The sequence below is a fragment of the Plectropomus leopardus genome, chromosome 14 (assembly GCF_008729295.1).
Source record: "Plectropomus leopardus isolate mb chromosome 14, YSFRI_Pleo_2.0, whole genome shotgun sequence".
Lineage (NCBI taxonomy): Eukaryota > Metazoa > Chordata > Actinopteri > Perciformes > Serranidae > Plectropomus > Plectropomus leopardus.
In genome coordinates this window covers 32,014,099-32,040,320 of record NC_056476.1, presented here as the reverse complement: position 1 = coordinate 32,040,320, position 26,222 = coordinate 32,014,099, and the positions used below count along the sequence as shown (strand labels likewise).

The 26,222-nt window shown below is 41.5% G+C and overlaps 1 protein-coding gene across 1 annotated transcript in view; it reads left to right on the top strand.

The window, feature by feature from the left end:
* Positions 1 to 4,379: 4,379 nt before the first annotated feature.
* The window catches only part of setd3 (SET domain containing 3, actin histidine methyltransferase), a 39,708-nt gene continuing 17,865 nt past the window's right edge, over positions 4,380 to 26,222 (top strand). Inside the window, exons 1-7 of the mRNA XM_042500592.1 lie at positions 4,380 to 4,412; positions 8,822 to 8,944; positions 13,334 to 13,426; positions 13,653 to 13,801; positions 14,749 to 14,821; positions 15,333 to 15,589; positions 24,958 to 25,016. Of these exons, the coding sequence (XP_042356526.1) occupies positions 8,842 to 8,944; positions 13,334 to 13,426; positions 13,653 to 13,801; positions 14,749 to 14,821; positions 15,333 to 15,589; positions 24,958 to 25,016 (734 nt within the window). The 5' untranslated portion in view covers positions 4,380 to 4,412; positions 8,822 to 8,841. The remainder of the gene's footprint in view (positions 4,413 to 8,821; positions 8,945 to 13,333; positions 13,427 to 13,652; positions 13,802 to 14,748; positions 14,822 to 15,332; positions 15,590 to 24,957; positions 25,017 to 26,222) is intronic.

The window sequence follows — 26,222 nt, the reverse complement described above, 5'->3', positions numbered from 1 at the left end:
AAAATCCAGTTTTTTTCCCTCCTATTCTTTCATTTGTCCATCTTTCCTCCTTCCTACCTTCCCTATTTTGTGGTAAGTAAATGTGTGGGGGGAATGAAGTGGAGTAAAAGTGAAAGGTGACAGAAATGTTAAAAACTACTCCAGCACAAACACGAGAGAGACAAGGGCTTAATTTCCTAGAGGATTTAATTATTACATCATTAATGATAGGCCTACATGTAAACAGACAAGAGCAGTTATATCTATGGCCTACTTCTTCAGCGGGGGCCTACAGAACAAACATCAGAGTCAGGATCAATCTGGACACATCTTCACTACATTCTGAATATATAAGAAACCTCATTAGATTTCTGATCAGACCACCCAAGCAGTGTTTCTCTCCAGATCTCCCGCATACTTGCTCACACCGGACAGTCCTCTCACACAGCTACCAGAATCCAGGCACTGATGGCCAATCCCTGGCTTTATATTGGCAGGAAACTCTTTGTGATTCACCTGCAGAGGTGCTCTCACCCTACTTGTCAGTCCTCACACTTTGGTATAATTTAAAACTAAAATAATGCACACTCCTTAGACTTAGACTTAGACACGTTTATTTATCCCACTTGTGGGAAATTAACTTGTCACAGCAGCTGTGTGTACATAAAAAAATATATAAAAATATCAATATATACAAAATATAAAATATACAAGAGTGCAAAAATAGGCATGTATCAAGAAGAAGAAAAATGTACAGGTTGTAAATACAAAAGTCAGAGAAGACATGTGCAGAGATGCAACTTTTGATTGTGGTGAGTCCAGGTTAATGTTGGCTCAGGCTGGTGTTGTATAGCCTGATGGCCGATGGAAGGAAGGACCTGCGGTAGCGTTCCTTCCTGCAGCGTGGGTACCGCAGTCTGCTGCTGAAGGAGCTGCACAGGTCTCCCACAGTCTCATGAAGGGGGTGAGAGGGGTTGTCCATGATGGATGTCAGCTTGGCCAACATCCTCCTCTCACCCACCTCCTCGATGGAGTCCAGGGGACAGTCCAAGACTGAGCCGGCCCTCCTGACCAGCTTGTTCAGCCTCTTCCTGTGCCACTCTGTGCTTCCACTGCCCCAGCAGACCACAGCATAGGAGATGGCTGATGCCACCGCCGAGTCATAAAATGTCCTTAACAGAGTCCTGCTCACACCGAAGGACCTCAGTCTCCTCAACAGGTGGAGACGACTCTGGCCCTTCCTGTACAGGACATCTGTATTGTGTGCCCAGTCCAGTTTGTTGTCGAGGTGAACACCCAGGTACCTGTACTTCTCCACGATCTCAATGTCCAGGCCCTGGATGTTCACCGGTGCAGGCTGAGGTGGTTTCCTCCTGAAGTCAATCACCACCTCCTTTGTCTTGCTGGCGTTGATGCTCAGGTGGTTCCGTTCGCACCAGCAGACAAAGGAGGTGATGACCTCCCTGTACTCCAGCTCGTCCCCCTCTGACACACATCCAACGATGGCTGTGTCATCGGAGAACTTCTGGATGTGGCAGCTGTCAGTATTGTGGGTGAAGTCTGATGTGTACAGTGTAAACAGGAACGGGGAGAGCACTGTACCCTGTGGAGCCCCCGTGCTGCAGACTACCACATTCGACACACAGTCGCTGAGCCTCACATACTGCGGTCTGTTGGTGAGATAGTCGATGGTCCATGCAGCCAGGTGACGGTCGACCCCGGCTCCCTCCAGCTTTCCCCTGAGCAGGGCAGGCTGGATGGTGTTGAAAGCACTGGAGAAGTCAAAGAACATGACTCTCACAGTGCTCCCGGGGCCCTCCAGGTGCGAAAGTGACCGGTCCAGCAGGTAGATGACGGTGTCGTCCACACTGATGCCCGGCCTGTACGCGAACTGCAGGGGGTCCCTCGCGCTGCTCACCAGGTGCCAGAGGTGGGTGAGAACAATCCTGTCCATGGTCTTCATCAGGTGAGAGGTTAAAGCCACTGGCCTGAAGTGGTTGGGCTCCCTGGGATGCGAGGTCTTTGGAACAGGCTGCAATGTAGTTCTGGTTGGCAGAATTTTTCATACATAAAAACAGAAACCCCAAATCATCCCCCAACATTGTTTCTTTTTTTCTTAAATTAATTCAAACTGTCCATAAAATCTTTACAACTGATCAAAGGAGCACAAAGGTTGCAAGACATTCCAAAACACTGTCCAACTGTTATATAGGATAACGGAAATGCTTCTTTCTTGTGTGCTAACTTATTTTAATTTAACATTTTTTATATAATTACAATTATATAACAACAATTTTTTTGAGTTATTTTTTAAAAAATTCTATTCATACTTGAAGCTGAAAGCACTTCCCTTGTAATCATTTTGTAAATCTGTATTTTCGGCCCGATCTGGCGGGGGTGATTTTGAGTCTGTTCAGACCTGCCACTCTGCCTCTGCTTCCTCTCTCTTTCTTTCATTTCTATTACTGCTCTCTGGCATTCATATTTAAGTTGTAATTGCTGATCAGTGACTCTAGGATCCTCATTGAGTGCTTATCCTTTTTACTGCTCACCACCTTGGTTCTGTTAAACTGCACTACGCTAATCCCGTTGCCTCTCCGGAGCGTTCCTGCTCCCTTGTTTCCTAGCTTTCCCGGATCCTGGCCGCAACACTGGCTGTGCCTGATCGTCCCATATCTGTGCTGGCACTGTGACCCTGCCTTTAGTTGTGCTCGTGCTGTGGATGCACTGATACTGTACTCCCCACTCGCCCTGATCGTGCTCTTCGTCCTGGTTGCGCCGATGCTGTGATCATGTCTTTGGACACCTCCCTATCAATATGTATGAGACTCTTATCAACACCCACAATATCATCATAGAGTGCATTTGATAATTTCACACCTATCGGTATTGTATTATGACATGCCTCTGTTTCCATTATTGCTGTGTCTCTGACCCCCTCTCTCCTCCTCCCCCTCCCTCTTTCTCTTTCCTTTTTGCCACAAATGTATTTCATTTGTTAGTTACGACATCTTTTGCACAACTGTCCGTCCTGGAAGAGGGATCCCTCATCATCCTCTGCCGCTCCTCCTGAGGTTTCTTGTTTTTTTTTTTTTCCCTCATACAGGGGTTCTTTTTTGGGAATTTTTCCTGGGGTGATGTGAGGGTCTAAGGGCAGAGGGATGTCATATACTGTAAAGCCCTCTGAGACAAACCATGTTTTATGATAATGGGCTCTATAAATTTAAAAAAAAGAGTGTTTTTTGTAAAACTGTTTATTCTGGTGTTATCTTTGTACTTCCCTGTACTTAGTAGATGTGAATGATGCCATATTTGTTTTAATGAGTCCTAAAGTCTAGAGTCTGTTAGCCTTTTAACATGTCCGGTTCCCTCGTCTTAAAGTCTATGGGTTTTTTAAATGGATTTTCGGTGAAATGCCTTAAATAAGGTCTTTGGTTAACACAGGGTAAATATATTAAGACGTTTTGTTCTGCAACCTAAAATACGTCCGCTTAAACATGATTTTTGAACTTTTAAGGTTTTACTCCTCTTAAAAAAGGCAGTTGCTAACAAGTGGCTAAATGGGACTACAGTGTTTGTCGGGGTCGTTAGACATCTTCACATCAGAGAGAGAAACTCATTAAACCCTCTTGTCTGCCTATACAGCTTTACAGATTTGCACTTTTCGCAGAACTTTTGCATCTCTGAACTGAAAATTTTTCGATCGTGTTTTAACATGTTTTTACAGTGTTGACGTTTAAGTCGTGCGACCGCGATGTAGTTCTTGTATAGCCTAACAATAACTTTCTGCTTCTGGCTATTTCATTTATGCTTCAAAACACACAAAAATTGTGTTTATCTGTGAAGATTAACATGCGAAACAGAACGTGTAAATTTCATAAATTTGTGTTCATCAGAGAGTTTATTTTTTTGCGATAATCGCAAAAGCCCATTCAAAAATCCCATAAGGTTTTTGACGAGGGAACCAGTGCGATGCCAACCTCCTGGTTGGCCTACAAAAATACGTCATCTCTTCAACACTCTATAAAGAAGAGGAAAAAGAAACAAAAGACTATAGAACCATGGATGTATGTATAGAACTCATGGATGTATTATAAGGAAGTCTGCGCTAAATGAAAATTAATGATTGACACGACATTCAGCCAGTCATCGAAGCTCAAATATTACCATTTATGGTCGTTTTAGTCTTTCTAAAAGTAGGCACCCAATAGTATGGCGCAGTGGGTGGGGCATCTTCACATTTAGATAAATAAGCAGTTTCAGCCTGTCGCTGTTCTGCTCCGAGGGCGTGCTGCCCTTCAAACCAATCAGAAAGCCGTAATCCAGTGTTGTTTTCATGGGCGTATTTCACCAATGCTCCAATCACAAGCGCGACTCAGTAAAGGTTGGTTTCAGTGCAGGACCAGAGGAACTGCTGCTGTCACTACAGAAAGGTACGACTGAACCCGACAAATAGTTCGGTTTTGAAAAGTTCTGCCTCGGTGCTGACTGTTGTTCTTGATGAATACGTACATTTGGCGGACAGGCGGTTGTATGGTAGCAAACCCGGCCAGCTAGCCCAGCAGTCCGGCAGATTAGCCGCCTGTAAAAATCAGGCTGATCCTGTCAGTTGACAGTTTAGCAGCTAACAGCGAGTGCTAACCTTCAGTGAGAGCAATCATGGGAGATGAATGAGCTGTGTCCGCTCCTCTGCCAACTCCTCTGTGAGCTACTCTGTCGGTTCCTCTCTCGGCTCCTCTGTCAGCTCCTCTCTCGGCTCCTCTGTCTGCTCCAGTTGCAGCTGTGCTCGGAGGGGCGTGATTCCTCGGTGCTACTCAGCTAGCTGCTGGCCTGCTGGAGGAGGCTCCACATGACTCGAGGGGCTAACTGTCTTTAACCCAACTCTTGGTTGGAGTATAAAACCTTAGTTTTGTTATGTGTGAAATGAAGCCCCGAAACCACGTTGCCAAAGATAAATCATGTGCTCGCTGTTTTAAACGTTTTATGTCAGTGTCAGTGTGCTGCTAGCTACATGAGAGACATGTTACAGAGGAGCTGAAAGTGACATTTCAGGGCCATCAGTGATTCAGCCCACTGCTAACTGTTGTCAACGCCATAGGACTGTGTCAACTATCCCTGCGTTTTAAAAGCTTTATTCATTGTTAAATGGATAGCTCCGATTTTTTTGGAAGTGGAGTTGTATAAGGTATTTCTCTACAGTGAATGTGTTACATATAGTAGATAGCGGTCGGTCAACCCTCAGTTTGGAGAAGCAGATTGATCAAAAGGAAAGCCAAGCAGTGTAATGGTGTGGATAGGTATCAGCAACAAAATGCATTTTAGCCACCTAAAAAGTCCCACCTAAAACAACAATAACAACAACAACTAAACAACAAAAAACAATATCAGATTTAGTGCATGCTATATTGAAAGTTTTTTCACCACTGTACCCCCTGTCAGACAGCCTGTTTTGTCTGGGAAGTGGTTACCATTCAGTTCCTCATCTATGCTCTGGCCAAAGCCAGCAGACTCCATTGAGAAGTTTGCTGAACATTGGAGATACTAGTCTACCACTGCTTCGATCACTGGGTCCTCAATATTTCTACACCAGTGTACGCCTATGGAGCATAGAAGTGGAGGAGTCTGCACACTGTTTGACGGGTATCATTGCCGGCAGATACGCTGGACACAGATAGGCTCTAGAGCTGGGTGATGTGGCCTAAAAATAAAATCTCCGATTTTTTCACACCAAACCCGATTTATGATTTTAATCGATTTTTTCCCCTTCTTTAAAACAAACTACAAATAACAAATAATTACTCAAAACAAGTTTTGCTTTTGATTTTAGCAGTAAAAATTAAAGGCAAACTGAATTTCCCTTCTGTTAATATAGTAAACTGAATTTTCATTTTGGAGTTCAAGTGCAAGCTGCATAACTTGTCTTTAACACTGAAGGCTGCAGTAATTTCACAAATCATATTTACATGAATTAATTTGTGTACTATCTTTAGCAATATGCAGCATGACTCTATCAGTAACAGCTTTCAGTATTTCTACATCACCTGCACTCGCCTATATTAGTTACATTGAAGGTTTAGAGAACAGCATAACTTCTTGTACAGCTGCCAACAGCCCACCATCACTCCAAGTTAGAGAATGGGCTAAATCAAAGCAAGGCAGTTAGGCTGGGGCACCAGGCCCCCGAATCACTAAATCCACCCCTGATAACAAGGACAGCAGCAGAGAGCAGCTGTGTGATCAGCCAGGTGTGATGTTTCATTTTATTAGGCCCACTTTTTGTCAGTCTTAATGCAACAGTTAGTTACGACCAAACAATTTGATTGGTCGAGAGGTATTCCATGAGTGCTGATATAGGAGTTCAACATCACTGGGACTGTTAACTTTTAACTCTGCATGTATCACTCCGCTGGTGGGGGTGGTGGGGGGGGGGGCTGCTTCGTGACTCAGTAAACAGAAAAAAAAAAAAAAAAAGATAACGTGCTTGGTAAACAATCACGCTGCAACTGATTTGCAGCAGTTGACCTGTGGTATTTTATACTTTTCTAAACCCGGTAAAAGAGTTTTCTCTGCTTCATGCCCACTGAGCAGCTCCATGGATGTATCATAGGAATGATTTAGGCCCTGCCCCCACGGCTGTATCCAGATTTATAATACATCCATGGTCCCTGCCCTCACTGACAGTGGGTGGATCCTACCGCTAGTATGCCGCATGGTGGCCCTAGTTGTCATGAGACGCCAGGAGCTGCCACAGCAGGATGCCACAGGGTGTTGCAAGATGCCACTAGATGCCCGGAGCTGCCAGGAGCTGCCACAGCAAGATGCCACTGATTGCCACAGCCTGCCAATGCCACTGCTGCTGACAAGATGGCCGCATGGTTGCGCCTCCCGAACATGGGCATCAGCAGCATAGCAGTGAACCACAGCAGGAATAGGACAGCACCTCACATGCCCACCATCACATAAGTCTGTGTTCACCATAAAGCACACACCTCCTCTCCTTCTCTCCCAGAGTCTTCTGCTCTGTCAGATCGGCAAATAGAAAAAGAGTCCCCAGGATTTAGCCAAGTTTCAGTGAATCAAAGGATATTACAGTTCCTGATATTGACAACAACTTACTGCTGAACGTCAACAAAATCAAGGAGATGAAAGTGGACTTTGGGAAGAAGCAGCAACGGAATGACACCCTCCTCAATATCAGCAAGTTCTCGGTGGAGAGGGTTGACAGCGTCAGATACCTTGGTGTCCACAAGAGCCTGACCTGGGCGCTGCATACTGACTCAGTGGTGAGGAGGGCAGAGACTGTTTACCCTAAACACCTGAAGAAATTCAGAGTATCCTCTCAAATAATATGTTATTTTTACTCCCGGACCACCGAGAGCATCCAGTCGGGAAACATCACTGCTTGGTACACAGGGTCCCAAATTAACACCCACCAAGCACCAAATACGTGTAGACTTTCCATTTGGCGAGTAAATCTCAGCAGCCGATGGTACAGTGGACACTGCTGGTACAGCAACAGAACAGAACAGGAACACATGGCCCTGCAAAGAGTGGTTCGTTCAGCTGAACACACCGTAGACACTGCTTTACCTGCATAAAGGATGTTTACACCAGACGCAGCACATAAAAGGCCAAAAGAATCACAAAAGATCTCAGCCACCCAGATAACTTCCTTTTCACCCTGTTGAGGAGGAGTACTGGTTACAGCAGGCAGCACTGACAGTTTCAGGAAGAACGTCTACCCTCAGGACACAAAAGATGCTGAATAATGATGCCTGCCTAATCCTAAACATAGACATTTGTTTATTATTAGTAGGGCTGGGCATTACGGCTTTAGAATATTATCCTGATTTTTTTAGGTTATATGGCAATACATGATATATCTCTTGACATTTTGAAATCTCCTCTAAACTATTGTGATCTACAAAAATACGAAATTATTGAATGAATTACAGTTATAAATAAAGTCGCTACTGCCATAAACTGTTACATAAGCTGTTGTTATAATAATGTTTAATGAGATACTGTTATAATGTTAAATAAAGTATACAGTTAAATAAAGCTCTCTTATAGGAAAGTTATTTTAAGTAAATAAAGAAAAATGATGGAGAAAATCAAACTGAAAATGTAGAAGGCAGAATATGTTGCCGTAACCACAAAAAGCTGGACCTCCATGATAACCTAGTCAAATGTGACATTACTGTGTTATTTTATGACTACGGAAACCTTGTCAGTACTGCGCTCCAGCACAATCAAAAGTGACATGTTTGTCTGCATGTTTGTTGATTGGACACCAACACCCACACACTGGCTCCTGCACACAACAAACAGAACTCTCCATATTTTCGACATTACAGCTAAGTGATGTATCTCGGCCAGCAACTGCTGTTTTTGCTATTTTCTGTAGATGCATAAAGCAGAAGCCTGTGTTGACCTCTTGTAGTGCTGGGCCTGATGCGTGGTGCACAGTAACAAAAGTGAAACTATGTCAAATGGTGCTTATAATGTGCTCAATCATTTTTCAGACACTGTATACCATTATAGATCAACTTTTGACTGTTTTCTCTGTGCATTTTACTTGGTAGACCAGTAGACAAGTTTAAACTCCTGTTCAATCATAAATGATGGTAAGAAGCATCCCTAATTTGGGATGCACCTTGCGCTCTAACACTGTTAGCATCAGCACAGGCCCTTTGCAGTCAGTGTTGATCATTAATTGAAGTGTCAGTTTATTTTGTTAAAATCGAGAGATGCTGTGTTTACTTTTCTATTCAGCTAGAACACAGTAGTCACTGACATGTTCAGCCTCACAGCTAACAGTAATAATGTTGTATCTCCTCAGCCCAGCCGTCTATCAGCACCATGGGAAAGAAGAGTCGAGTGAAGATCCAGAAGTCAGGCTCAGGAGCCAGCATGGTGGTTTCCCCCAAAGAGATGATGAACCTCATCTCTGAACTGCTGCAGAGTATGTTTACCTTCCTTTTGACATATGTGTGTGTGTGTGTGTGTGTGTGTGTGTGTGTGTGTGTGTGTGTGTATGCAGCTCTTGCTCTTGAGTATATCTGGTCTTTTATGCCAATATACTCAGAATAAAGTAGTAAGTCTATTGTTGCTATCTTGATGAAGGCTCAAGTACTAAAGGCAACATATCTCTCCCAGGTCAAATCAACAGCCGGGGCAGCATGATAAAATAGAAAATATTAGAGAGTATAATCTGACCCAAAATGTGTCACCTTTGGTGTTGCTTACTTACTTTCAGCTATCGTTTCAAAATTGGCATGCCAAGTTGGCCTCTTCTTCCCAACCACGATCGCGTCCACATTCTCTTCCTCCTCCTCTTCAGACTTTTTCTTGACACACGTAAATGCCGCTCTGTCAAGAGCTTGATTTTTTTGTTTACATTTTTCTCTTAGTGCTACAGTAGTGTAGATTGATGATGCACCCCAACGACATTTTGCTCTTGTAAATTGACTTCAGTGGACATAGGTTGTAGCCCGCGATTCAGTTGGTGATATCATCGCACAGTCTGCAAACATCAAACTTGATGTTGTACCTAAGTTTATGAGATCCATGTTGCAGAGTGCAGTTGCACTAAACTTAGATTAAAGAAATCTCACAGTCTGCAGGTGGCTTTGTGCACATCTCTCCCACTGCTATGAGGCAGAGGCAAACACTGTCAGCCAAGTCACCATACAGCCCTCTTTTCTCCCTCTCTCGTTTTGTGTCCCTCTCTCATGTGCATTCTCTATCCCCCGTTTCTCCACATGCTGCATTTTTTCGTCACTTTCCCTCTCCCCCCTCTTTCTTTCTCTCTCCCTCTTGAGTCAGTCCATTAAAACTCCTGACAAAGTGCAATTTAAGCTTGAGACAGTTCACCACAATTTCCTACTACACAACTTGATAAATGAGTGGAATTTGTTTGTATAAATCTTGAAATGCAGTACTCATAGCAGCACGCAGCAATGCAGCTGAGATGTTGCAACAACACTGTGTAATGTCCTCATATAAGGAAAGCAAAGTTTCTAAACTTTTAATCTTGTCTCGTCCCATAACAGTAAGACCCATGTATAAGGCACAAGGTAGATTTATTTGTCATTTTTTTTAAAACATAGTTTTAAGAAAAAATGAAATGAAAATTTGTCCCTAAAACCTGCTACATCTTTTAGCGTCAATGGAGGAGTTTATGAGTCTCTCAGCCTGGGGAAAGAAGCTGCTCTGTAGTCTGGTAGTTCTTTGGGCTCTGTGCAGATGCCTCACTTCACCGAGGTCACTGATGCTCTGTATGATGGGAACCAGTGATGTTCTTGGCAGTATTAATCACCCGCTGTAGAGCCATCCTTTTCTGGGCCGTGCACAAACCATGCCAGTTCATTATGTTTCCAGTCAGTATGATTTCTATTGCTCCTCTGTAGAAGTTAACCAGGATCTTGCTCTGGAATTTAGGTTTCCTAAATTTCGGTAGGAAGTAGAGCCTTTTTTGGCTTTTTATTGGCCAGTATTGCTGAGTGGTTACAATAAGGTGTGCTGGTCAACATTATTTCAGTCATTCTGCTTCTGTGTCCATACAACCGTAATTTACAGTCATCAGTCATAAATAAAGGCAACTCATAACTGACAGCATTCAGAATAAGGCTTCTGTCTTATGATCTTCATGTGTGGCGTTTGTGTATAGTTTACTTTATAGCTTAGCTTAGTTTTCGCAACACCACAGTAACAAGAAAACAGTTGCATCACGTCATTTGAAAAGTTTATAGCGAACTGTAAGTCTACAGTTTGTGTTGTCATTAGTTACATCAAAGATATGTTTCAGTAAATAGTCAGTTCATGTTGTTACTTTACAGTCTAAAAGAAACATTACGAGTTCAGTCAAACTCCATCTTTTTACTGTCCAAGAGCTGTCTCCGTCGTTGGTAAGCCACACCAGTATTTACTCTCGTTTTGCTTCTTCTTACATTGCTTCTTTTCTTTGCTGCAGAACATTGCTTCTTTGCTGGAGCTGCTTCTAATGGAGAGAAAGATCCTCACAGACACTGTAACATCTATGCTGTTCAAAATAACTGATAGAAACTTCTGATAGTCATGACAAAATAGTATCACATACAATAAAACTCTGCTAATGAATGCACTCTGATACATGCTTTAATGCAACTGAATGAGGAAATGAAACTGTATGAATTTAAGTTACCTCTGTGTCTGGTTTCCCTCATCTCAGGGTTTACTTAGAGTCTACACAAAACCTGCAGTCTTGAATAGATAGATAGATGGATGGATAGATAGGTGTGATGTTGTCTGTTTTAAGTCCTCAGTGACCTGAAAGATGAGATGAGATGAGATGAAGAAAGCAGGAAAGAGATCAGAGAAACATCTTGCTAGCTGCGAAGCTTTCGCTCAAGCTAAAAGAAAACATCCATAGATGTTGTAAACCCTGAACACAACTACACAGTCAGTGATATTTTGTGCATCAGACATCAAAAACAACAGAGCTGATTAGGGATTTAATGATGCCTCGCGAGGCAGTTACAAATTGATAAAAAATGTGAGATTCAAATAGGTGAGATGAAAAAGGAACCACGAAACTCTTTTTGAACAGCAGAGGGCATAATCTACCTTTGACTTTGATTGCTCAACGTGCCACGTCGCTCGAGTTCAGGGTCCTACGTCATGCATGAGACTAGAGACAGCTCACCAACATAAATAAGACCAAGCAAAGGCTCCACGACAGGCCACAATGAAATAGAGGATGCACCCTCCAGTTTTAAATCAGAAGTGTGGCCGTATTTGAGCTTCTTCAAGTGAGAAAGTAATAAAGGCGAGAAGATAACAGAAAAAACTGTCTGCAAATATTGCAGGAGGGTTTGGTCAGCCCTGCCTATGCACGTTCCTCCTTACGACGACTAAACGCCCAAACCACACTGACAAGCTGCAACCCTGCTCGCCCAAACGAGTACAAGAGCCAAGGAGCAAGCCCAGTTTATCACCCACGAGTGGGAAATGGCCAGCTTAGTTCTTCAAAGTCGCACTCTCTGCTGTCCCCTCTAGCAAAAGCAAACCTTTCCACACCAGCCACCTCTGTCTCAAGTGAAAGCTTTTTCTTTTTTTTTTTTTTTAACAGCAGGGGTAGTTGTGAATGTCCAGAAATGCGTCCATTGCATAGCTTGTGTTTTGCCTTTATACCTTACCTGAGAAATAAAAAGGGATTCTTTAATCTGATGTAGAAAAGAAGAGAAAATGCAGTATTTTACACAATTTTTGTTTGAAATAATTAACAGAATATTTTTCAGTCATACTTTTTCTGTAATCTCATTTTGAATAAAAAAAAAAATCATGAGTTGAGTGAATTGTTACTTCCCTAGAGTTGATGTTCCATCACTTTGAATTATGTACAGCAGAAGTTGCTATGCAACATGATTTAGTAGTGATATGCTTACTATGATGTCATGGTGTCATGATGCAGCAAAGCTGTATATGCACTCAATGATATTTTCTCACATGTCGTACTGTATCGCAAGCTGGTCTCAAGATGGGAAAACAACACTCGCTCTACTCAAAACACTGTACAAGCAAACTCTTAAGGTACTGGATAAAAAGCCAAAAAGCTATCACTACTGTAACATCAAGAGAAGAGGAAGTACAACCTCCTAACCTCTGATCATTTTGTGGGTTTTGCTAATGCTTGTTTGGTGTACAAAGTGATAAACGGTTTGGCTCCTCCCCCTCTAAAAGAATTCATATCAATGTGTGCAAGTAGTGGAAGAACAACTAGGACAGCTAACAGAGGTGACTGTGTAATACATTACAGATTGTCTGAGTTTGGTAAATCAGCTCTCTCTATTAGAGCAACAACCTCCTGGATCTCAATACCAAGTAAAATCAGAGAGTGTGGCAGCTTTGCAGAACTTAAATCTGGGATGAAATCATGGCTAAAATCAACTCAATCATGTACTCATCACACTTGAAAACAAAGTTTTGTGAACTCTGTGTTAATTTAATTGTGGTAATTAAACGTCTCCTCATTTTTAAAGAAAAAGTAATGTAAATTGAAATATGTTGTTTTATATGATATATTGCTGTTTTTATTGTTTTTAGTTGTCTGCATGATGTTTTTTTTTATTGTTTGTTTTGTATGTTTTTTTAGATCTTCCTGCTCAGGGACCACAGATATAAATTAGCTTTTTAGCTAACTCTGGCTCAACAGTTGTGTTGTGCATGGTCCCTGCCAAATACACGAATAAATAAAGGGTGTAGATATGCTCTGTGTTTCAGGTTAACATGTCATGGTTAAGGTGTTTGTTGGCTGCACACATGATGAAAGCGTTAGAGTTGAGGTGTTCATGGTGTGCATGTGCTTTCCCAGAATGCAGCAGTGCAGCACCCTCTGCTGGCAAAGAGTGGGAGGAGTACATCCAGATCAGAGGCTTGGTGGAGAAAATCCGCAAGAAACAGAAGGGTGAGTGCATGCAGCTGTGCTCACAGTATTTTAACCCTTTAAATGGATGATTTCCCAAATGTTTTTTCATAGTACAGAAACATTTGATGTAATTTTAAGTCAAGGATCACTTTAGTGGACATTTATTTTTTTATTGTTGTTGCTCTCTGTGTGTGTGTGTGTGTGTGTGTGTGTGTGTGTGTGTGTGTGTGTGTGTGTGTGTGTGTGTGTGTGTGTGTTCGTTCAGGTATGTCAGTAGTGTTTGAGGGCACCAGAGAGGACTACTTTCCAGACCTGATGTCCTGGGCTCGTGAAAATGGGGCGTCCTGTGACGCCTTCACAGTGGCTGACTTTGGAGTGGAGGGTTATGGCCTGCGGGCCACCAGAGACATCAAGGTGAGCTCAGCCCAGTAATGGGCACTTTTATGTTTGAAGTGTGTCCAGAACTAAAACAACTCTATAGGCACCCAGTGCAATGCAACATTAAGTTCAGTACAGTGATCTATAATAACCTTTAAATAACAACACTCCAAATGTTTGTATTTCCTTTAGTGTAAAGAAGTACAAAATGTTTAACCATTTACAGAACAGATGATGAACAACCTGAGATGTCTTCAGAAAAATAAGTGTAATTCCAACATGTCTCAGTTTTTCCACCTTGAGAAGGATGAGTGCGGCACTCCTTACAGCACTCGTTTTGTGATTACATGTGCATTTTTCCATATGTTTCCACTCCTGTGTAATGTGCAAGTGGCTTGCTCAAAACTCTGGTTTTACAACTAAACAGTGCACTAATATCTCACCGCTTGCGACAATCTTAGGTTCAAGCCCTTTCTAAATCAACATAAGGAAGCAGACTAATTACCCAAATTAAACCCATAATCAGCAACATGCAGCTTTCAGGCCTCACAAAGCTGATCATAGTCAGAATTGTTACTAAAATGCAACCTTTTTTTGTTTGCTACTGTGCTAAGCTAGCTAAGGTTAGTTAGCCTATTACTTAAGGAAATCTGCTGTTGGACTTGCAAGTTCCATATACACAGTTTTGGCTTTTCCCCTGTTCTATAGGCTTGACAGGCCTCCTGTGGCCGTTTACAGTAGCTAATGCAGAACTGGACATTGGCTGTGGAAAGGAGGCTTAGAAAGAGGCTTAGTAAACAGGCAGTATAGTTTGGCTTCTCAGTAGACTGAATGGGACTCCTGCAATTCATCTTGTAACATATCAGCAGAGGCCAAGCAAGTTATTGTGTTTAGTGATTGTGTGTGTGTGTGTGTGTGTGTGTGTGTGTGTCTGTGTGTGTGTGTGTGTGTGTGTGTCTGTGCGTGCATGTGCGTGTGTGCAGGCAGAAGAACTGTTCCTGTGGATCCCTAGGAAGATGCTAATGACTGTGGAGTCGGCCCAGAACTCAGTACTGGGTAAGGACTTAAAATGAGAAGATACACCATTGAATTATTTGGGCCACATGGGGAAATGGTGCCATTCCAGCTAAATCAAAAGAAAAATAACAAATAATGGAGAAAAGGAAAAACAACCAAATTAAGTCTTCAAAAAACTATATTTTTAAAAACTGTATTTTATTTTATTTTTTATTCTTCAGTTAAGCTGGGGATTAATATCCTAAAGATCAGTCTTGACTGTTGAACCTTGTAATGTCCCAACATCCCAGTGATTAATTTATTTCTTAAATTGTTTTTTTTTGCAATAATAAAGATAAAAAAAATCATTTTAATGTTGCCCACTTATGATTTCTGTTTGTAATGTAATTCATCTTTGTGAAAAACACATTTAATGAAATTTAAAACCTATTTATGTACAAAATCTTTAGTTTTATTTTATTGATTGCTTTATTTATTTTTGACATCAAGACATGACATGGAAATCAACCAAATATATATATATATATGGGTGTGTATTTGTATGCCTCAGGTCCTCTACACAGCCAGGACAGAATCCTACAGGCCATGGGCAATGTGACGCTGGCCTTCCACCTGCTATGTGAGCGGGCCAACCCTGTGTCATCCTGGCTGCCGTACATCCGCAGTCTTCCTCAGGAGTATGACACCCCGCTGTTCTACCAGCAGGAGGAGGTGCAGGAGCTGCTGGGCACACAAGCGGTGCAGGACATCCTGAGCCAGTATAAAAACACTGCACGACAATATGCGTACTTCTACAAACTGGTACAGGTGGGCAGATACACTCCACACACAGATGTTTAGATCATGTGCATATACTGTAAAGTCTTTCATTTGTAGTTCATACAGAATAAATTTGCCAAATATTAGGTGAGCATTTCTACAGAAGCCCAGAAAACATGCCAAGACAAAAAGAAAATCAAAAGTAGACAATAACTAGTTGATACCTCTGCCTGTAATGTGTGTGAGTGCCAGATCTACAAAGTAACAAAACAAATGAATACAGACCTTTTCTTAGCAGCCATTTTAATCTGTCACAGCAGAAGAGCACAAGTGTCACTAATTAGGGTAATGAAGTTCTCAACCTTTAAATGTTCCATTAAGCCATGACAGTGACCAACAGGTGCTACATGACCAGAGAAAATCTACCAGAATACACTGGGCCGCACCAGACCAATAAACTCTCCCTCTGGTGCGTGTCGAAATGTGAGTTGCTCATTAAAAAAACAATGTGATGTCAGGTCAGTAACAAACAATTGCATATTGCAGTTAAACGTGAGCTAAAATATGTTTCTGAGAACATGTAAGGTGAGAAATATGAAACACAGTAGCAGAATTGTTATATACTGCTTACTTTTACCATTTGATCTCAGTTTATTTAGCCTCCATTTTTTCACAATACTGGAAGCAGTCTAGCTCCCTCCTCCTGTTGACAAACTCTTGTGTTACAGATAAACAGGGCACTAAAATATAGCCTTTGGCAGCAGTCCTGGCTTCAAGCACTTTCTCAGCCAATTGAAGAAAGCAGCTTAATTGTCAAAATCGCAATCACCACTGTGTGTGTTTCAGGCTTCACTGCGCAAGACAGTGGCTTCACATTCCGAGTGAACACACTATTACAACAGATAAGTTGAAGAAACAGAGATGGATGAGTTTAGTGAAGCAGGATGAACCAGATTGTAAAGTACAAGCTAGCTGACAAGGAAACGGGGACAGCAGAAATGAATCCTGTCTTCCCTAGCTGAGGGAGCAAAAGCAGTGAGACAAAGGCTTCAGTGTAAATGAAATCTTTGAAATGAAATCAAGCCTCATTAGCATCAGCAGAAGGATGCAAGTCACTTTGAGGGCTATCCATCTTTCGTTTTTTCTCTCACAGGCCCTTTACCCAGCAGGCATTTGGTAACACTAAATTGTCTGCAGGTGGACTATCGAAGTAAAGAATATTTGTAACATTTCAACTGTTATTTAGTTGAGATTCAACAAATCAATGTTCTGCTTTGTCTGTAGATGTTTATCTTTTTCAATTTACTAGTCTATTTTATTATCATTATATATTTATGATATGATAATGCATTACAGTCCTTCTCTCTTCAGCCCTCTGATATCAGAGATGCACTGAGAGAAATCTTTTCTAAGAATCCTTTCTATTCTTCATGTGTTTGTTTTCTTAGGTGATTAACAGGCAGGGGAATCCGTGTTTTGTGTGTTAGGAGAACAGGCATGATATTTGTGTCAAGCTGACTCTTTTCTTTTAGACAATAAAAGTGCCAACTCCTCTTGAAAGTTACTTCCCAGTGTAATTTTGGTGGACTCCACTGAGTGGCAGTGTTTGTTTCTAAATGACTTACTGTCAGTGAGGTAGAAAAAGAATACCAGCGCTGGAGGAGCTTCGGTTACAGTGCTCCAATACTGTCCATTGATAGATGTTGATTCATATTGTCGCTTTCTGTGATGCATTCTGTAAATGCTGGATAATTTTCTATAATAATAATAATAATAATACATTTCATTTATAGAGCGCTTCTCATAGTACTCAAAAAACTTTACATAACTTATAAAAGGTCATAAAGCAGAATTCACTCAAATACACACAACATTAAAATTCACACGGGATGATTCACATATATATAAAGCAGAGGGACGGGGCCGCGTTGGAGAAGGCTCTGTGGCCCCAGGTGTGGTGCTTGGTCCTGACTGGTGGAGACAGGAGGTCGGCATCAGAGAAGTGGAGGCTGTGGGAAGGAGTGTGGTGATGCAGCAGGTCGGTGAGGTAGAAGGGGGCCTGGTTATGGAGGTCATTGTGTGAGGAGACAGACTTTGACTTGTATTCGATGTGGGAGTGTGGAGTCAGTAAAGGTTCTAGGGACAGGGGTGATGTGATCACAGGGGACAGACGATCAGATGAGCAGCAGAGTTCTGGCTGTACGGGAGTTTATTTAGGACTATGGACAATGAACCATAGACAAAGCTGTTTTAGTATTGGATTCTGGATGTGATGAAGGTGTCGCTCAGCATTTGGGCAGCAGCGGGGGAGAGTGATGGGAGGAGAAGAGCTATGTTTTTAAGGTGGGAGAAGACAGTTCTGGTGATGTTGCTTGAAGGAGAGGTTTCTGTTGAAAAGAACTTTGAGGTTGGGGATGTGTGTTGTAAATTATTTTGTACAGACATATGCACCCCCGTTTACGAAGCCTCTTTCTAAGCCCCCCCCCAGAGGTCATGTTCATGCCTCGACAGGTCAGAGCCAAATTAGGTCCAACCGTTGATTGGGGGTCCCTCTGTGATATCAGCACATAACACCTATGTTCTGCAACCCCGTTCCTCAGGCCCCTGAGCAGGTTTTATGCTTATGCCAGGCCTTGTTTAGATGACAACGGTCCAACTAAAAACAAAGTCTTTCATTTGCGTTTTTAAAAAAAAAATCTGTGTTCCTATGAAAACATTGTGAAAACGATCCTTGTGAACACAGATCCACAAAACGAAAACGCTCTAGTATGCATGCCAGGCCAGTAGTTAGCAGTGTAACTGTGTAATGACACGCCATAGAAGAAGACCACACGCCTGCACATAAAGGTGTTCCTCTACAGAGTGGTGAGTATAACAAACAAGAAGACAATGGCGATATAAATAAACTCAGTCGAGTCAGCAGCATAAACACAGCTTAGTAGTCCGCTATTGTTGTTACTGTTAAATAGTAAATGGACTATACTTGTATAGCTCTTTTCTTGTCTTATTGACCACTCAAAGCATTTTAACACTACATGTCACATTCACCCATTCATGTACACATTCACACACTGGTGGCCGAGGCTACCATACAAGGTGCCACCTGCTACTCAGTAATCATTCGCACACACTCACACTCCGATGACGCAGCATCGGGAGCAATTCGGGGTTCAGTATCTTGCCCAAGGATACTTCGACATGTTGCCTGGAGATCGAACCGCTGACCTTCCGATTAGAGGACGACCCACTCTACCTCTGAGCCACAGCCTCCCTGTTGTCCTTCTACTTGCGCATGGCTATTTATCTGAAATGTAATGTGCATGAGCAAAGTGCAGCCGTGACATCACTGTTCTCACAGGATTCGTGCATTGCCAGTTTACTTGGTGACAGAAGGGGTGGTGTTTTCAAAAGATTGCACCCTGGAATGCGGTTTCAACAGTCTGTGTTTTCAGGCTCCCGAAACACCATTGTTGTGTGAATGAAAGGCCAAACCGCTACTAACGTTTAAGGTTTCATGCAAGAACCGTTTCTGTGTAACGTGTAAGTGGCATCTACATGAAAGCAGAACCAGAGGTTTCCCTGTAGAACATTGCATTGTAACAAAATGATCAGTGTTATTCACTTCACCTGTCAGTGGTCTGAATGTTTCAGCTGACTGTAGAGCTCCCCTGTGCTGTGGGGGGAAGTTGTGTGGGAAGAATCCCTGTTTTCACAGACATGGATGTAAACTATAAGTGTATCTTGTCTGGTTCATTGAGGCATACAGCGGCTGGGCAGTAATTCTAGTTTTTATTGCAAAATTTACACTAAACTCAATATAACAATTTGAACATTTCTGTTGCCATATCAGAGCTGTGTTTGGGCTCTCTGTCTAGACACATCTGAAGTAGAGTCAGTAATCGCCTGTAACACACACTCAGCTTGAGATGGCGACTGAGGAGGACTCATGGAAATGTGTGTGTCCAGTCCTCTCATCTTTGATACATCTTCTTAATCCCCCCCCCCCCCCCCCCCCCCCCCCCCCCCCCCACACACACACACACACACTCGTCCCTTCTCATGTAGGCCCTCGCACTTCAACCTCCTCTCCCTCCCCCGCCCATTCCACCCCCCTCCGCAGATGACCGGGCTGGAAAATGAGCTTGTCACATTGGCTTTGAATTGAATTGACCTGAATGTACCTTCCTCAACCCCCCCCCCTCCCCGCTCTCTCTCAGAGCTGCCTCTTTATGTGAGCATTTCCTGTCCTACAGGACATGTCTGGGTTGAAAGGGGGTCAATTTATGACCATAGAAGTTAACGTTTTAACATCTGTGTTTCAGATCTTTAGTTTTACATTATTAGCTTTCTCCCCTTCATGTTATGTTTTTGTGATTATGGCCTTTTTCTTTAGCTCAATTACACCATAACATTAAATGCAACGACTGTAATTGTTCGGTTGGACAGCATAATGTAAAGGCACCGCAAGTCCTGAAAAAAAATGTCACCAAAGTGTTTGCTCTGGATTCACACCACTCAACTGACAAGGTATGAGTATGCTATAAGCTTGTCACGGAGAATGAAAAATAAGGATGGTGACTATTTACTTTCCAGTATTGCGTCTCAACAACTAAGCAACTAAGTAGTGTGAAATCAACACTCAGACTCAAGCCACCACCACTGAGCTGCTACGTTACTTACTATACTTACTTACAAACTATATCCGGCTAACATAGCAAACAGATATGAAAATGTGTGGCATAGCTGTCATCAGGGACAGGGGTAACGCCATTGTTTATTAACTTAACAGTATGTATTTCAATGTGGCCTACCGTGAAAACACTCTGACTGACTGCACCACCATTTGCTCCATTCAGCTGCTCTCTGCTGCTTGTGCTGAGTGCTGAGAGTAGTGTAAACAATGGAGTCAGAGCGCACTCTGCTGGACAAACTATGTAATGAAACCATTTCTAAACCACCCATGCATTGTTTTCTGCGTTATATAGTCTGTAAAAAAAGTTTTCTCATTGGCGCATATCGGAAAAAATTTACACTGATGCCAATATGTTCCGATATGTCTGTGAAAGGCTCATATCAGCCAATAACATCCGTTGACCGATCATGGTCGCGTGACAGTGGAAATATGAGGTGCTGTTCTGTTCCTGCTAATCCTGTAACAGAAAGGCAATACACACTCTGGGTCACTGCTATGTGCTGTTCAGTGGCGGCCACAGAGTGTGTATTGCCTTTCTGTTACAGGATTAGCAGGAACAGAACAGCACCTCATATTTCCACTGTCACGCGACCATGAAACATGCTTCCTCGGAAAGCCTACATTTTCAGTGTTATTTAATTGTATAATTTAGTTTGAAGTTTCACAAATAGGCAGCTGAGCCAGGCTGCACCACAGCACAGCACGACACATTGAATCACTGATTTGACAAACAGAGATAATCTGGCTACTAGCTCCAAGAGATCGAAGCCTGCAATTAAAGTAAATGTGCTGTTGCATCTTCTAAATGTACTCCATGTGAGGAATTGTTGATAGGTGTTTAGCTGCTGTCTTTTTTATTGTACTTTTTAGTGTTTTAGTGCAGTTTATTACTGTCAGGCTGCAGCCTCTCATCAGCTCTATTTGTCAGGGCTGCAGCTGTCCCTTCACACATACACACACAAAGAAACATTGAGTGATCAACAGTGCAGAGAGGCTGTGGTGGAGACAGTGAAGTGGAGCAAATTAAGATTATTCAAAGTGGTATCTGTGGCATGCTATTCGGCTTAGCATGCCACAGATCTTAAAATTTACCAGCGTACCTGCAGGCAGTGAATCACCTCAGCAGCATGACTGATAATGAGGGATATCTGTTTATTTTTTGTTCGTTTGGTTTTTTACTTTTTCATAACCACTCAGTATTCTAATGTTAGGAATGTGATTCTTCATATTGATATTTTAGAATTGTTTAAAGTGAGATATTGAGTTTATATAGAGTTTGCTGTTGTAAATATTATTGCTGATGCTCTAGAACATTTTATCATATTTAAAATATTCAGTTCTAATTATGTCCTAGTTTTATTCTTTTCGAAATAATTCAGTGTAAAATTTTCAGCATTAGTTTGCTTATAATCTTTCATGTCAAACAAAATTGGTGTTTGTGTTTAGCGTAACTCAAATATTCCTCATCACTTGATAGTGAATATAATGGAAATTGAATCAGGACCTTGTGAATTGCAATAAAATTGACTGAGCACATCAGTGGCGATACCCAGGCCTCTTTTCCACTAAATAAATGTTTAAAAAAAGGAAAAGCAATCACATTTACATGTATTAGTGTAAACAGTGTCCCAACTTTTTTGGAATAGGAGTTGTATTTGCGAGAACATTTATCAGCAGTCTCTGAACATAAACTGGTTAATGGCAGACAAAAATGAGATTGAAAACAAAGGTATGTGTCTAAACTTTAGTCTGGACATCTTTGACTTATCTCCACATCAGCTTCTTAAAAAGCATAGTAGCCATGCACATTTAAGGCAGGTGCTGGACCAAAAAAAGATAGCGATACAAAAAAAAAAGAAGTTAATGTAGAAAACATGAAAAAAGGTCTGCGCACTGCAGGTTGTCTTCAGTCTGAAGAAAAACATCTGGAAACAGCTGGAAACATCATTTTTGAATGTGCTCATTAATTACACTTAAGGAAGTTACAGTCTGCAGACCTTTTTCTCTACATCAACTCTTTTCCTTTTATCAGCTGAAATGTATATGCTGATAGTGATGTATGTGTAATGAGCTAATATCAGCAGATACTCTGTGTAAGGTGTATGAGATGGATGCCTTGTTACAAGTGTGATTCTACGCACTCACCTGTAGGGATGAATCGGTGTTACTGCTGGCTCTTTGTATGAACGCACACATGAACGTGTGTGTGTGTGTGTGTGTGTGTGTGTGTGTGTGTGTGTGTGTGTGTGTGTGTGTGTGTGTGTGTGTGTGTGTGTGTGTGTTAGATGGTGGTAGTGTTAAGTTCTCACTGATCTTTGTCACCATGAAAATAAATGCGATGCTAAACTGGAGGTTGACTAAAACTTAAAGCTGGATGGGGTTGCTGTTGCTCAGGTGATAGAGGAGGTTGACCTCTAATGTGAAGGTTGTCGGTTCGATCTCTGGCTTCTTCAGAGAAAAGGGTTGAAGTATCCTTGGGCAAGATACTGAAGCCCATATGGCTCCTGATGGCTGTTCCATCAGTGTGTTGGTTTGTCAATGGGCCTCTTTCTTTACATGGCTGGCAAGCCCAAACAATGTATGACAAACAATGAATGTATTTGAGTGATGTGCACTGCATCAGAACATCTTGTTGTTGTTGTTGTTTTGTTATTTTTAAATGTAATTTATTCTGCCCGGTCTGTGTGGGTCAGTATGCTGCCAGTGTATATCTTGCCAATGTATTAATCTCTCTCTGATGTACTACTACTACTGCTGAGTGTTGCATGGTGTTGTCTGTCAGTTTGTGTCTGGTCTGGGTAGATTGTGAAACTGAATTGCCCTGTTGGGATAAATTAAGTTGTTTGAAGTTGAAGTTGAAAGTGTATAATCTCGGATGGGCTGGGTTGTGGCTTCAGTTGACACGGGTCGGTTAGGTTCGGGTTGTAATTTTTCTAGCCCGTTGAGAATTTATGTGTGAATGTGACTCATCGTGTGAAAGTGCTTTGAGTAGTTGAATGACAGGAAAAGCACTGTAAAAATGCAGGTCCATTTAAAATGAATCCCATGAAGGAATATCATGAATTTTGTCATTTCTTACATTAAAGCTGTAGTTGGTAACTTTCAGAAAATAACCATTTGTCATACTGTTTAGTATACATTTGCTTAGACTGTCCCTGTGTCTAAGGGTACTGTGTTTGCAGACAAATCAATGGAGAACAGGAGGTGATGAACTTTGTCTCTTACAATTTTATCATTGAAAAACATCAAAGTTGTTACATCTGAGGGCTATAGGATTACAAGGTACTTTACACAGTTTCATCACAAAAAATGTGTATAAACATTGCAACTTGCATTTCAATTTTATGGAAAAGCTGCAGTGAAATCAGGCATTTCAGGCCACAGTAAGCCTCAAAACAGCCTGCAAAATCTTGGAAGGACTGACATAGTCATTTAATCCATAGTTTCTATAAATATATGGTGCAATGTTAAGTTTAAGGAAAAAGCCTTATTCACCTGGAAAGGGTCTGGCATATTATATGCCCTAAAATAGAAATGATAAGTTTTACATTTCTGTTCATGTACATATAAGCAGTATATATATAAGTATATATATATATAATTAGTGTAAATAAGTGAGTTTTAGAGGAGTTGGCTAAGCTGTCCCTGCTCTGACTCTGTACTCAACACAGGGAAATGAAGTGGTATCAATGTCCTTTCAATGAACTGGGGCTGTGTTAGATACAATAGAGTCATGAGTCATTTCAGCTTTCACTTACTTACTGCTGAACTTTTGGTTCATTGTAATATCTCAGTTTTAACAATGTTGACATTTTACACATCTTGCAAAAACAACAACTCTTTGTAACCCAGCACTACATCTAACCCTAAGCCACTGAATAAATATATAGCTATATCCCAAAGAGTCTAACCGGTGAAGTTGAGCTGAGTTGGTTTGGTTTAGTTTGGTTTGGCTTGGTTCAGTTTGGTTCAGTAAGTGGTTGGCAACATTATAAAATGAACACAATTTGTAGTTCAGCAAAATCAGCTTTGTGGTCATGTGAGAGCCAAATGAGCATCATATCAGTTTATTAGAATTAAAACATCAGCAGCATATCGCCTCTTTTTATGAACTGATGGCTACAGCCTTGACTCTTCCTCATAGACTCTCTCATCTCTGAACAGTGGTTCTGTCTGCTTTGCCACCTCTCTTCTACTCTTTCTTACACTGCTTTCACTCTTTACCTAGTTCTCACTGTTCTCCTGCTTCCATTTCATTCAATTCACTCTCCTCCTTTTCTTCATTATGCATTCCTCTGAACTCCTCTCTTCCTCTGGTTGGGGGTGGCTGTGGCTTTCAGTGGAGAAACCATTGCCATTGAGACACACTCTCACACACACAAACACACACACATACACACACACGCACAGGCGTGCACCCAGACACACACCCTGTGTCAGGCCCAAATTGATGAGGCAGATTTATGACGGCTGCTGGCCACAACAAATTAAGTTGACAGTGATGTATGTGAGGGGGCGATTGTCACACTGAACTAACGGACCACACACACACTTACACGTGCACCCCAGCAGTGGCCCCCTATTCCCAGTCCTTCTTGTTAGGCGTCCCTGTCAGGCAGCCCCCCTCCAGCATACCTACTTAATGAAATTCCTCATTTTGATTTGTGTTTCTTCCTTCCCTCTCCCCTTTTCCTCTCATCCACCTTCTTCCCTCCATCCCCAGACTCATCCCGCTGCCAGCAAACTGCCCTTGAAGGACAGCTTCACATTTGATGACTACAGGTCAGTTTGTTTGCGTGAGTGTATTAGTGTGTGTACAAAATGGGCCTGTTTTTGTTTAGATATTTATGTCATCTTATACATGTTTTGTATGTGTTTTTGCTATAATATGTTCCTGTGAATGTTCTGTTTTTTTTTTTTATAATTGAGGTCTTATATTCATTGATTTGGCCATTATGCCTATTAGTAATAAGAACATTGCATTTAATGTCAAAGTCAGATGACTAGACTTAAAAAAAAAAACAAAACAGGTAAGTCAAATTGGACGAGAAATTGAAGACAGACAACAAAGACTACTAGCAGTTCAAAGTGCTCTACATAAAACATCAAAAGCATTGAGACAAAGTGCAAAAGAAATGCACTTTTTAAAAGATATTTAAATGTAATTAAAAACCTAATTAAAGAGCTAAAATATAGAAAATGAAAGCAAGTTAAACAATTACTAAGGTTTGAAATACCAAAAAAAGTTTGTGTCATAAAAAAAAAATGATTTAATGAAAGGCAGCAGCAAAGAGAAAAGCCTTAAGTCTTGACTTAAAAGAACTTAAAGTTGCAGTAAATCTGCAATTTTCTTGGAGTTTGTTCCAGATATGAGGTGCATAAAAACTAAATGTTGCTTCCCCATGTTTAGTCTCCACTCTGAGGGCAGAAAACAGAGCGGTAACAGGAGACCTGAGAGGACTTTATGGTTCATAATGGAGCAGAAGGTCAGAAATGCATGTGGGCTTTAATCCATTCAGTGCTTTATAAACCAACAATAGTATTTCTCTGATAGACGGTGTTGACTGCAGGACTCTCTTGGTCTTAGTGAGGACTTGAGCAGCAGCGTTCTGAATCAGCTGCAGTTGCCTGATTGATTTTTTTAGGAAGACCTGTTGTTCCAAAACCTTTTGTATCAGTTTTGTCTTTGTTTAATTGAAGAAAATTGTGGCACATACAATCATTGATTTCTTCGATGCACTCAGTTAGAGCTTGGATTGAACATAGTCCCCTGGTGATATTGTTATGTAAATTTGTGTGGTCTGCGTAATTATGGTAACATATTTTGTTATTTTCCATAATCAAAATTCTGTTTCAATTCATGTCCATTTTTTATAAAGCATGATTTTACAAATCACTATTTGCCTCATAGAGCTTCACAGTATATGACATCCCTCTGTACTTGGACCCTCACAGTGGATAAGGAAAAACTCCCCAAAAATCCCTTTA